The sequence below is a fragment of the Xenopus laevis genome, chromosome 3L, assembly GCF_017654675.1.
Source record: "Xenopus laevis strain J_2021 chromosome 3L, Xenopus_laevis_v10.1, whole genome shotgun sequence".
NCBI classification, from domain to species: Eukaryota; Metazoa; Chordata; class Amphibia; order Anura; family Pipidae; genus Xenopus; species Xenopus laevis.
Genome location: NC_054375.1, coordinates 24,576,862 through 24,590,657, shown reverse-complemented (window position 1 = coordinate 24,590,657; position 13,796 = coordinate 24,576,862). Strand labels below are relative to the sequence as shown.

Here is a 13,796-nt window from a genome sequence, read left to right as displayed (position 1 = left end):
GAATGACCATTATAAACAGAATCTCCATCATGTTATCCCAGTGTAAGAATGCTTGTTGCAGCAACCATGCCCGCTGGAGGATTGTGTCTCTCACCCAAAGGTACTAAACCTTTCAATGTTTCTTCATTGCTAATTTGGTCAGTTCTCTCGCTTACTACCCCTTATTTGTTACCCCTGCCAAACGAGACCAATACCCAGAATAAAGACACACACACACAGTGGCTTATGGGTTAATCTGTGCAAGACACAGTTTTATTAATCATAATAATGAAAAAAGTGCAATTTTTGATCCAGAGGAAGGCAAAAAACCTCTGTGAAGCTTTGTTCTATCTGTTCACTAGAGGGAAAAATTCCTTCCTGACCCCTTAACGGCAATCGGATTTGCTCCCAGGATCAATGCACCATATTACATCAAGTGTGATGGAAACGGTAAGGAAAATGGCAGCATACACATGAGCACCAGTAAGCTGTTTAGTGAAAACTGCATTCCCTTTCATTCCATTTGACCCCCAGGAAGTCTGCAGACCCCGGCCTCTACAGTTTGAGAGATGGAGTAAAATGGAATGCAGGTTCCACCAAGTGGCTTAAGGGTTCTCCTGTTTATGATGCCATATTGGGGTGTAAAGAGGAGAAGAGGCACTGCTGATGGTATTACAGTGCAAGGAAAGGGAGGCACTGCTGGTAATATTACAGTAAAAAGGAAAGGGAGGCACTGCTGGTGGTATTACAGATGAAGCAAAGGAAGGCACTGCTGGTGATATTACAGTGGAAGGAAGGGGGAGGTACTGCTGGTGGTATTACAGATAATGGAAAGAGAGGCACTGCTGATGGTATTACAGTAGAAGGAAAGGGGAGGCACTGCTGATGGTATTATAGTGGAAAGGGAGGCAGAAGAGACATTGTTGGTAATGCTATGGTAGAGAAGGCACTGCTGGTGGAATTGGGGTACTCTTACCTGGTGGAGCTGTCAGGTGGTGCATTTTCCTAACTCCAGCCTGCAAAAGACAAACAATATAATTTGAAATGCATTCCTCATATTTTACTTGGCAATTGATATTCCTGAAACCCTATATTACTTTGGGGCACATTAATCACAAATTGGGTGGTTTGTCAAAATAAAAATATTGACTAATTGTGGTTGCAACTTTTCCAACAACTTGTGATTACCAATCACTGGTTTCCATGTATTTTTAAGCAATTTGCACAGTTTTGATTTCTGTGACGTTTGGGGTGAAATTTATGGTGGCTTTCTACTTGCCCAAATGATGAAGATACACATCCATTGGTTTCCTTGGAATGTGAACAGGTTTCAGCAGCCTGAGAGTTTTTTGTGATTGTTTTTGCCACGTATACAAAAACCACAAATTTAGAATCATCACAGGGATCATCTCAATATTCCCATAAAATCCACTTTGCCCTGCATGCACCCAATATGGCTGCTTCCCTTAGCCAGCTCTGCTCTGATCAGTGCCCCATGCATCCATAACTATAGGAGTACTAACGCTAGGCACTTCTTGTTCTGACTTGTGTTTCATGTATTTTTAATTAGGTCTTTTCTTACCCATCATCCCCTTTGGACTTAAAATGCTGCATAGTTAAAGTCCAGAAAGGCTTCATCGATCTCGCTTGCCATCTCAGCAGGGGGTCCTTTGGGCTGGGTCAGATTCGCTGACAGTTTGGTGAACTCCTCATCGAAATACGCCACATCCTCCGGTCCATTTAGGCTGGGTACGAACGGAGCTGTTACGTTCTTCTCGATAATAGCAGAAGCTTCAGGGAACTCAAGGGAAAGTTGTCAGTGATTATAATAAACTGAAAGCTCAGCGCTACTTACCTGTGATATGAAGCTTACTGCTGCGGAGTCCAGGGATGAGGGGTAGTGTGGCTCATCCTCCACGATGGAATCATATATAAAGTCCCTGTCGTATCCGGTGAAAGGTCTCTGAAATGATTCATGGGTATTTATTAGGAGGCCATGCTTTTTTATACATAGTGTTTGATGAGTATAGATAAAGAACAGTATTTAACTTTAATACATCCACCTATAGCTGGCCAGTGGCAATTGCTGCTTACCGTTCCGAGGAGCATCTCATAAACGATGACGCCAAGAGCCCACCAGTCGACGGCTCTTGAGTACTCCTCCTCCATCACGACTTCGGGCGCCATATAAGCAGGACTCCCAACCATGGTGTTGGTGCGGTCTCCATATCCAATGCCTTGATAAAAAAAGAAAAATTATAATTGTATGCCCTAAATGAGTTCCCTTTGCTCTGTGTAATAATACAAGGTGGCTCTTACCAGTTTTGCTCATCCCAAAATCGGCGATCTTGATGTAGCCGTCTTGATCCATTAGTAGATTCCCCGGCTTTAAATCTCTGTATTAAAATAAAAGGGAGATGTTATGACACATTAAAACTGCTGTGAAATAGCTGAGCCATAAGCCAAGCTCAAAGAATTCTGGTTCCTGTTCTTTTTCCTACCCTTAGCTTTCCAAGCAGTGACTTTCAACCTGTAATTGTCCTGCTACTAAATTGCAACAGCTACAAATCCCCCTTTATTAACTCTTACCTGTGTATGACGTCCTTGCTGTGAATTCCTTCTAAACCAAGCGTTATACAAGCAGCGTAGAACCTGCAAGAATAAGAAAATGACATTTGATTATTATATGGCGCATTCATAGAGGAATCATAAAGGGGTGCTTAACTATTATATTATAGAATGGCTAATTATAAGCAGCTTTTCAATTGGTCTTCCTTTTTGTACATTTTTTTATTTATTTGTCTTCTTATTCTGGCTCTTTCAGACTTTTAAATGGGGATCACTGGCCCCATCTAAAAAGCAAAAGATACTGTGCACTGTAAAGTAACAAATGTATTGTTATTGCTATTTTTTATTACTCATCTTTCTGTTCAGACCCTCTTCTTTCCAGGCTCTTATTCAAATCGATGCATGGTTGCTAGGGTTATGTGGCTAACTAATTGCAAACTAATTGCAAACTGGAGAGCTGCTGAATAAAAAACTAAATAACTCAAAAACCACAAATCATAAATTAAAACCAATTGCAAATTGCCTCAGAATATAACTCTCTACATCATACTAGAGATTAATTCAAAGGTGAAAACCCTTTACTATTAGTGTAGCATACCTCTGCCACTATCATTATCCTCCCCTACTCCTCAGTCTCCTATAACTCTGGGACAAATATCCACCTACTGTCATTTCTACTTACTTGGTTGTCTGTAGATCAAAGTGCTTGCTCCTCATCAGGTGGGTTCTTAAACTGCCTCCTGCCACAAACTCCATGATGAAAAACAGCTGGTTTTTGGTGCTGAATGTGGCGTATAAGTCCACTATAAAACTGTGTGGATTCACCAACTGTCCAATTTGCTTCTCTGTTAAAATGCTGAAATATAAAAGAGAAAATGAGTCCGGCACAGAGTAAATTATCATGGTAACAAAAGCAACTGGGTGAAAGGAAGGGAAGTGAAAGAAAAGTATATAAAATAGAAAAGATTGTGAGACAGGAAGCGACTGCTCCAAAAGCAAAATGAGAGGATTATGGAATCATTCCCCATGAACTTACTGTTCTATATCATCAGTGGAGTCGATGTTGTCCTTCTTGAGCACTTTAATAGCGCAATAGATGTTTGCTGGAAGATACTCTACTAGTAGAACCTGGAATTAGAAAGTGAGTTTAGTGTCATTGTTACACTGTATATGCTGCTAAAGATCCAAGTCCTGATTAGAGACTGAATCAGTTACCTTGCCGAAGCTTCCTCTGCCTAAAACCTTAATCCGGCGAAAGTCCTTTGCTGTAAAACTGCTGAACTGTAGCTCTCTGAAAGGGAATAACATAAATTGTGTTTTGTGCAGCTTGAAAAACAATGTATATCTATATTAATAATGTATGTATTTATGTCTTATATTGAGGGTTTGTCTTACTGTGTCGTTTCAGCCTCCTCTACTGTCATCTCTTCAGCCTGAGAATCCTCTGGAATGGGGCTGTAATCGCCGGGGAGAGGACCCATCGATGTTTCAGAAGAGTCTTCTTCATTCTCAGGAACTTCACTATTGGGAAGAGGTCATTGAGGTACATGATTAGTATAATGCAAGTTTATAGTAGAAATCAGTCTTAACCGCAGCCTCCCATATAAAGTGTGAGTTTACCTTTCTTCCTCATTCTGTTGTTGTTGTTGCACTGGATCTTCTTCAACAACAGATTCTGCCTCTTCCTCAGCCTCCTCATTTGTATCTTCTACAGGTAAGTCCCTTTAAATATAATGACGGGTTAGTGTTTATTCTAATTCATTTTTTTCCCTTAGTGATTTATTAGCTTCACGCTATCCTTTTTTCTTCCCTTAGCAAGTATGTTCTTCATAATCCTTAATACTACAGCACCCCTAGCCATAATTCATAGATGGCACTGTACAATTATGTATTGTGGAATCTCCCGGCCAAATGAAGGGGCATCTTACCACCTGTCCTCTTTTTTTATGCCAATCATTTGTATGGGATAGGGATTTAATCTCTAATAAACTCCAAAATATCCTTACCTGTCAGATGGTTCTTCAGGCGGCTGTTCTATCTCTGGAACAGGTTCCTCAGATGATTCTTCATGTTGATGCTGCAAACAAGAGACAGGCAATTATTGAATGTGGCTTTACATGGATATGATAAGGGCAGTGTTTGTGTCCAAGAAATGAATGGCGTCAATGTAAAATACTCACTTGTGATGAATCGATGGCGGGGTCTGAAATGACCTGAACCTCAGGCGCAGTGATCTCTGGTGCAGGGAAGTTGACATCGGTGTCCCTTGTAGTCTCCAGAACTGCATCTGAAATATTGCAAATAAATTTGATTTAGGATTTTCAAATACAACATTCTTGAATCTAAGGCTTAAGACCTTTTTCTTGATTTGTTAAGATGCTGCCAATGAACATTGTTTTAAAATATAAATTTAAAAGATATGAAGGTCATCTATAGTTCTGTGGGGCTCAATCTAATGGTCCACATCAACACCAAAGAATTGGACGACACTCCGATCAAAAGGAATACAGGTTTATAGCATACTCCTGCAGGGATCCTACGCCCAAGGATCCCTGCAGGAGTATGCTATAAACATGTATTCCTTTTGATCGGAGTGCCGTCCAATTCTTTGGTGTTGATGTGGATCTTAGCAGTGGGGATGCAGCAGACAGAGCACCCGATAGGAAACATATGAAGCAGCTACAGGGAAGAGCTTTGAGCAGTCCTTTTGTTTTTGAGCTCAATCTAATGGGGGTCAACCTAATGTCCATGAAGAGGTAGTGTATGTGATGTTATGATGACACACATGTAATGCCAATAGGAAAGAGGCCAGAGACTGTTATATCTTACCTGGAGAATTCTCTGCTTCCCTCTGAGCTAGCTGCACATTGAGCTTGTGGAGAGAGGAGAAAAGGGCTTTCACCTTCCTCTCACTGATGTTCCTCAGCTCCTTCACTTGGGCTTTGGTCTGTCTGTCCTTGGTGACAAGGTACAGCTTTTGCGCCCCTGCTGCTATCCTCATCTCCTTCCGGATGTCTCTCAGCAGCTCCTGCTTCATACCTGAAAAGCAAATACTCACCCAGGGCTCACAAGCATCAAAAGACTGATTGATGTCAACAGTCTATAGAGAATAGGGAACAAAATCAAGAAAAAAATGATTAAGCAATTGAAATCCTCCCAAACTTTTTAATGAATATTGAACATTTTTTATGTGATATTTGTGAAGAACATCTGAAAAATGTAACAGTAATGTTTGTCAAACAGGTTTGCAAAATATTTCTTGTAAGCTGAGGATTTTCTCTTTTGCAGTGACAGTTCCCCTTTATATCTGGTGGCAAGGACTCTAATCGTCAGGCATGAAACAAAGACTTTATATTTCCATCTGTCTTACCTCAGTATGCCGGTGCCGGATGTTGCCCAGTTTGGCGCCCATCTTGACGCTCCTGTATCAGGAAAAAAAGGTTGGTATAAGTCACTGCTTTAGTGGAGATAAAGAATACAAATGTTTGTAGCTGCTGGTAAATGGCAAGCTCAAGACAAGCATCTCTCTGTAACTTTCCCACTACACATATTAACAATGACCTGCTGTTACCATGCATAGGACATTCTAAGAGAACTAGCCTTTAATTAAACTATTATTTAAACTAATATCATTAAACTATTAATTAAACTATTTTAGTTGCTTATAAATGTACTTATACAAGTGCTTATTTGCTGCTAGTTTACCCCTGGAACTATATCAGCATGACTGTCGCACTGTGGGAAGGCCATATATTGCTCCGGGATCTCAGCCCCTGACCCCCAAATATATATGTGGAAATTTTAAAGACTATTTGTAGCTAAAAACTACAATAATCATTGTCTTTAATATGTCCCCCCCCCCATCCCAGTGTCTTTATCGGCTCCACTAAACCCTGAATTCTGAAATAAAAACTTGCTTTCTGTACCTGTCACAAGTCAAAGGTCCACCCAGACCCTCAACTTTTTCAGACAATCCCCTCCCATTTATTTGTTCCACAAATCTGGATCAGCTAGCAGTTACACAGGTTTTATTTAGACAAAAAGGTTGAACTTGATGGACGTGTGTCTTTTTTTCAACCTCATCTGCTATGTAATAAATATTACCAGAGGGATAAATTCAGGATCCCTACCTTCCTCCTGATGACCCGCAATGGGTTGAGCAGGTTGCTGTAATTTCTCTGCTCTTGATGTAAGTTGGTAGTCTTTAAAAAGACTGTTTTTTTTCTTCTTTATCCTCTTCTTTGTCGCTTTTTGGAGTCGCTGCAAATCGCTCAGATCACTAAGATCGCTCTTAGTATTTAATTGTTTTTGGGGAGAGACAAAAAGAGATTGTGAGCCAAACACTCTTTGACACATAAAGCTTTGAATACTGTTTTTCCCTTTCTCTATTCTTCCCAGTTATACTGCGCTACTGAATATGTTTGCTGCTCCGAAATAACCAGTAACACCAACCAGTAGCAGCTTTAATAGAATGAAGAAGCCAATTAATGCACATACAAAAGGTTGGTGCAATCAAGGCCCTGGACACCCCTGCCAACCAAGTGTGGGTCCTGGTGACCCTAATGTACTTAGGGGACTGTACAGACTAATGGTTAAAAACAGATGAATATTACTGCCGTATATTACTGGCAGGGGACCTACTCTGATCAGTTCCCTGCACCCATAAACACTAGGAATTTAGGAATTTGTAGGAATTTATTCTTCTGATTTTTGCTACTAATATTTCCATTTTGGCCCTTCCTTACATATCATCCACACTAGTGCTGATGCTAGGGACAGTTGCTTATTACAGTTTCTAGGATGAGTGGTACCCTTGACACCAAATGAAGCAATAAATAGACAGGGAACATTAAATACACATTGCATTAGAACTACAACTATGCCGCAGGGGATGCTGGGAATTGTAGTTCAGCTATAGCTAGAGAAGAACAGGCTCAGCGAGACAGTGATTTGTGTTGCCTTTCTGTTCCTTAGCTCTGCACTACCCACTACAGGTCTCACTACCCCTAGCAATGGAACACGGGCAGATTTTGGGCACCTTGACACCCACAAGATTTAGTAGATTGGGGGGCAGGGCTGCCATCAGTAACCATTTTTTAGGGGAATTAGGCCCTAGGGCTGTATTACTGAGTAACTGTAGGGATTAGCAATTCAACATTGTTTTATTAAATAATTCCCCTAACATGTACCTATTTGCCTCCCACAGCCGGGGTATTTAAAGGAAAAGTGCATAAAACGTACTAAAAACAAATTAATGTTTTTTTTATAGAGAATTTAATTAAAAGTAGGTAGGTGTGTGTGTATGGATGCTGGATTTTCATTTGGAGGGGTTGAACTTGATGGACTTTGTCTTTTTTCAACCCAATCTAACTATGTAACTATGTAACTCAATTAAATGTAGTTACATGTTAAGGTTGGTACATAAGAGCAATGGAGAAACCAGGGGGCACTGGGCAAATTTCTAAGGAGCCTGTCAATACTGGGCACTAGAATAGAATGATAGAATTAGGACTTTTATGACATAGCCCAGGGGTCTCCAAATGTTATCTTTTTATGGGGTCCCAGTGGAACGAAAGTGTATATTTGCTGCTAGTCCTTCATAACTGCCAAATGCGGGGTCTGTGTCTCCCAACCAGCACGAAGATTAAAGGAATCTCCCAAGCCCATTTTAGGGGAATAATCTCCAAATTACCTAAAATCAGTAAAATGATCATCATCTACTAGTCTGGGGGGTGTCACCCAACCATTTCCCATCTTTTCTTACTAAAATAATGGTTATTTGGCCAAATAATCTCTCAGAAGGAATTTACACTTAACACAGAGCCAACCAACGGACTAAACCAACTGTCAAATCCCTGGGTATGATGTCTCCTCTCTTCTATGGAACCCTGCTGTATGTCCCCCAATCATTTGCTAGCACCCCCAAACTGTCCCTATGGCACGTGCTTCTGCTTCCCACACCTAGTTCCAGACTTGGATAAAGGGAACATGTATTTAGCTACAATGTTGGTACAAAAGAGCAGGACAGATACCCAGGGAGCAGATACCACAGGACAGAGGGGCAAAACTCTAAGGAGCCTGTCAGTACTGGGAACACCCTATGGTGTGGTACAGGGGTCCCCAAATGTTACCTTCAGTAGAAAAGGTGTACAGTATATTTGATTGCAGCGCTGCATATTTGCCAAATCCTGGGTCTGTGTCTCCCAACCAGCACTAAGACTAAAGGCATCTCTCAAGCCCATTTTGGGGGACAATCCTCTAAATTCACTAAAATCAATGAGAACAGAAACATCCACTAGTCTGAGGGATGTCACCCAAATGTTTACCCTTTTTTTTGTTAAGAAATGGGTTATTTGACAAAAAAATCTATCAGAGCAAAAGTACACTCACCTCTCTCTCGCAAAGTCAACCAACGGTCTGAACCAACTGTCATCCTTAGGGGGTGAAGTCACCTCTGTTCCCTGCTCTTAAAGGGGAAGTGTACCCTGTTGATGAATGAGGTTTATATGGCAATAATTTACCATTAGATGTGCAGTACATACCCAGCTTATTATGGACACGGAGCTTTGCTTTGTATGTTTATGAGTTTGAGTCAGTGCAGTGTCTGTGCTTTATATCTATCAGATCCATTCATTCATCACTGCTGCTAAGTCTAGTGTAACCTGGGGGTCCTTTCCTTTACCTGAATAGTGGGTAGAGATGGGAGGTTACACTACACAATAGGAAGGGCTTTGTGCTTAGTAGATGAAATGGTATATACAAGGTATGGATGGGGGGGCAGGTTCTACTAATAAAGGGGCAGATGAGTGTTTAAGCAGCACAAATCATTCATTACTCTGGCAGTGACCAGGCTGCTTGACTGTTGGACCTGTACAGAGAGCCCACTCATTTCCCAGCATAGGTATTCTTCTGTATTAAACACTGTTTGCTCATAGCCTGTACAGACAGATACTATAGAGCTGTGCCAGTATAGTTACTCTTCTATAATAAGCACAAGCCAGTAGGAACAGCCCCCTAAATTCCCTTACAGCCTGTACAAAGAGATACAGTAAGGGGGTTATTTATCAGAGGTTGAGTTTGTGAGGTTTTTATTTTATACCTCAAATAAACTCACAATTAAAATGTGGGCTTATTTATATAAAAAAATATACAAATGTTTTCAGGGGGGAAAATCCCAATACTCATATTTTTGGGCAAAAAAAACTTGAAGCGCTCAAAGTTATAGAGTTTTTGAGCACAAAGCACTGAAAGAAATCCAAATATTATGAAGGCTACAAACAAATTGTTCAAGGGACCTCTGCCATTGATTTCTACATGACCTCAACAGGTTTTAGCTGGCGCATTTTCAGATTTGAGCTATTTCCAGCTTTCGTACATAGAGTTTCCATGAAATCACATACATGTTTGCATTTACTATGTGCAGTAGACAAAGCCCTGTATGTTTGTGCAAAGCCTGTACATGGAGATAAAGTAAATTAGGGCAGGAGAAATAGTAACCCCCTTATTGACAGAACCCACAGGGTTAGTACATGGGCAAGACGGCAGCAGGTCATGTTTCACCTGGAGCAGGAGTGCTGCGACCATGAGGCAAGATGGCAGTCGACTCGCTCCGACTCTGAATTTCCCACTTATGTTCATGAAAACTAATGAGAGGCAAAGTTGGTACTTCAGAGAGAACCTACAGAAGAAATGCCCTCCTGGCTGTGGAGAAGGTGGAGCTACACTTGCTTCCTGCCCCCTAGCTTGCACCCAAAGTCTTGTGCTAGAAGTTCAGCAACTACACACGTTTCATGGTATGAACATAGTTCTCATCAAGTGTTGAACAGACTGTAGTGCAAGATTGTGTTGTTCCATCCCAAGTGGGTTTGTTAATTGTGCAGAGGTAATACCATACCAGAGATTCAACATGCATTAAATTTCTGGCTATTCACTTGTTACCTTTTTTATTTTTTTTTGTATTTCAATAGCGTATATTAAGCAAACGTTTGTTTTTTACATGCTAAAGCATTCAGTATCATATAGTTGTATAAATGGAAGAACATGTGTATTGCCTGGTTAAAGATAGGAAATGAAAAGGAGATGAGAAAAGGGGAGAAATAAGAACGAGGAAGGCTAGCAACATTTGCAGCAAAGGTATAGGATCCATTATCCAGAAACCCGTTATCCAGATATCTCTGAATTATGGAAAGAGTGTCTCCCATAGACTCAATTTTTTCCAAATAATCCAAATTTTTAAAAAATTATTTGCTTGTTCTCTGTAATAATAAAACTGTAGTTTGTACTTGATCCAAACTAAGATATTATTAATCCTTATTGGAAGCAAAACCAGCCTATTCGGTGTATTTAATGTTTACATGATTTTCTAGTAGACTTAAGGTATGAAGATCCTAATTACCAAAAGAGTCGTTATCTGAAAAACCCCAGGTCCTGATCATTCTGGATAACAGGTTCCATACCTGTACATGTATTTGTATCACAGAAAGCGTATTAACAGATAAATTCATCATATGCACTGACCATTCTAGTCATTGGGAGATGTAATCTGATTCCTGATAGGCATTCATTCTTGAATCTATTATACTTCCAGTTCATTTTGTATTTATATAATTAACTATTCTTTGTTTTGAAATCTGGAAAATGTCAGAAGAAGAAGGCAAATACTGTAAAAATTATAAAAAAGGAAAACTGAAGGCCAGTTGAAAAGTTGTTTATAATTATCTATTCCATAATATACTAAAACTTAACTCAAATATGAACCACCCCTTTAAGTGACTACACTTAACCAGCAGTTATTTATTATATGAGGATTTATAAGAATATCAGATAGTGCTCCAGGCATCCCACCCAGTCTAGGGACAATGGAAACAACATAGCATTTTCATTGGTCACCCATATATGGCTCAATTGCTTGGGACAATGGAACGTTTTGTTATCGTGGTGCTAAGTACCAATTTGGTGGTTTCACTACTTACACTACAGATATGGAATCCATTATCTAAAAACCCAGGCCATCTCCCATAGACTCCATTTTATCCAAATAATTTAAACTTTTGAAAACAATTTCCCTTTTCTCTCTAATAATAAAACAGTAGTTTGTACTTGATCCCAACTATGATATAGTTAATCCTTATTGGAAGCAAAACCAGCCTATTGGGTGCAATTAATGTTTGCATGATTTTCTAGTAGACTTAATGCGTGAATATCCAAATTACAGAAAGATCTGTTATCCAAAAAAAATCCAAGGTCCCAAGCATTCTGGATAACAGGTCCCATACCTGTACTACTCATTAGATCCTTCCCTGCTGTGGCCCCACAACTTTATTTCTGGTGTCTGAAATGTCTTTCTGCTTTTATTTAAAAAGGAGTATCTTCAACAATGGTAACATCAGAGATGAACTGGAGGCCACACTGAGTACATGCATTTACTAAGCAAGTGTCCCAGCCAGTGTCCCAGCCATGATATGAGATGAGGCAACATACATGTACGTATTGAGTGGGCTAGCATGGGCAGCACTCGGGGAGTAGTCTTCTGGTGTGGGGGTACAGCACTTGGTTTTAGCCCCTGATAATATTCTCCTGCTATTCTAAGTGCAACAGAACACAGGATCTACACAGTGTCTGTATCACTTTAAGTTTATCTAATACTGTATAGGAGAGGCCTAATTTTGTGTGTGTTTGTTTTTTCCATTCTATATTGATTTGAGAAAGAATTATGAATTAGGCCTATCCTGCTGTGAGATGAAATGCAATCATCTTGAATGCTAAATGTAAACTATAACGGTCAATAATGTTTTTGGTCTGTAGATGGAGCCACAAGCTAGCATCCTCAGTTTGCTCCAGTACATTACAGGTTTTTGTTATTTGACTGTTTGGTAGGGATGCACCGAATTCAGGATTCGGCCAGGATTCTGGCTTTTTCAGCAGGATTCGTCCGAATCCTTCTTCCCGGCCGAACCGAATCCTAATTTGCATATGCAAATTAAGGGCAGTGAGGGAAATCGCATGACTTTTTGTCACAAAACAAGGAAGTAAAAAATGTTTTCCCCTTCCCACCATAATTTGCATATTTGGATTCGGTTCGGTATTCGGCCAAATCCTTCATAAAGGATTCGAGGGTTCGGCTGAATCCAAAATAGTGGATTCAGTGCATCTCTACTATTTGGAAAAGTGAAAGCAACATCTAATACAGGTTGTAGCACAGCAGCCATACCTTGGTTAGTCAATATGGTAACTCGTGATTTCATAGCTGCCAAAGGGACTTTCATTTTTCTATATCAACATTAAATGTGTGTCCTTGTAATCATTCTATACATTCCTCGAGAGTGTGTCATTGGCTGTCACAACATTTTTAAACTGTCAAGAGTATGCTGGGAGTTCTGCAACATTTTGGTGGTGCAACAATGCTATGAAAGGTATATGTCACCTCTAAATTTTGTACAATGGTAGGTAGCACATACCCTATTATGTGTAGGGATGCACGGAATCCTCTGTTTTAGGATTCGGTGGAATCACGAATCCTTTTTGAAAGATTCAGCAAATACCTAACCGAATCTGAACCCTCATTTGCATATTTAAATCAGGGAAGTGAGCGGGAAAGAGAACTGCGCACACCGTGGGCAGCTAAAATGTTTGACTTTTTTTCTTTGTGTGACAAAAAAACCATGTCATTTTTTGGATTCGGATCCGGTTTGGCCAGGCACTTGGATTTGGCCAAATCAAAATCTTGCTGAAAAAGGCTGAATCTTGGCAGAATCCCGAACCAAATCCTAGATTTGGTGCATCCCTAATTATTTATAATGAGGTGCAGGTACACAGGAGGCAACCCATAATTGGCTTCAAATTATCACTATAAGATGATAGGGACCACACACTCGTAATCAAAAAGTAAAAATATGTTTATTAAACCAAGAACATTATAAAAAGCAACCCTACCTGTTTCTACCACTAAACTGTCTTTATTGGGGAAAAAAATAAAAAAATATACCTATTTTTGTATTTTATTTGTATCCTGCCTTATAATGTATTTTGTACCCTTGATGAAGACCCTTTCGGTGTCAAAACACACAGGGTTCCTTTTCATTATGCTCTTAATTCAATAAACCTTTTTTTACTTTTTGATTTATGACTGTGCTTACCCAATGTATTAGACCTCCAAATGCAGGGCTAGAATAAGTGGGAATAGCTGATAATAATGAAGAATTTTAGAATGTGTATTATAAATATCTGAGTAAAGATTTCTAGTAGTACTT

At 39.9% G+C, this 13,796-nt stretch overlaps 2 protein-coding genes across 3 annotated transcripts; both read right to left on the bottom strand.

The window, feature by feature from the left end:
- Positions 1 to 1,761: 1,761 nt before the first annotated feature.
- On the bottom strand, positions 1,762 to 4,475 carry LOC121401077 (serine/threonine-protein kinase N2-like). 2 transcript variants are annotated; one of them, XM_041585448.1, is made up of 9 exons: positions 4,168 to 4,475; positions 3,943 to 4,068; positions 3,763 to 3,838; positions 3,584 to 3,675; positions 3,230 to 3,403; positions 2,569 to 2,631; positions 2,299 to 2,375; positions 2,074 to 2,216; positions 1,762 to 1,942 (listed from the first exon to the last, which is right to left on the bottom strand). In XM_041585448.1, the coding sequence occupies exons 2-9, from the start codon at positions 4,026 to 4,028 to the stop codon at positions 1,796 to 1,798; spliced, it is 858 nt and encodes a 285-aa protein (XP_041441382.1). In that variant the 5' UTR covers positions 4,029 to 4,068; positions 4,168 to 4,475; the 3' UTR covers positions 1,762 to 1,795. The 2 variants fall into 2 exon arrangements, with proteins under 2 accessions (XP_041441382.1, XP_041441381.1); XM_041585447.1 differs by lacking the exon at positions 4,168 to 4,475 and having other exon boundaries at positions 3,943 to 4,138.
- Positions 4,164 to 6,003, bottom strand: LOC121401221 (regulatory protein zeste-like). The gene is made up of 4 exons (XM_041585551.1): positions 5,377 to 6,003; positions 4,728 to 4,834; positions 4,554 to 4,624; positions 4,164 to 4,269 (listed from the first exon to the last, which is right to left on the bottom strand). The coding sequence occupies exons 1-4, from the start codon at positions 5,582 to 5,584 to the stop codon at positions 4,164 to 4,166; spliced, it is 492 nt and encodes a 163-aa protein (XP_041441485.1). The 5' UTR covers positions 5,585 to 6,003.
- Positions 6,004 to 13,796: the final 7,793 nt, after the last annotated feature.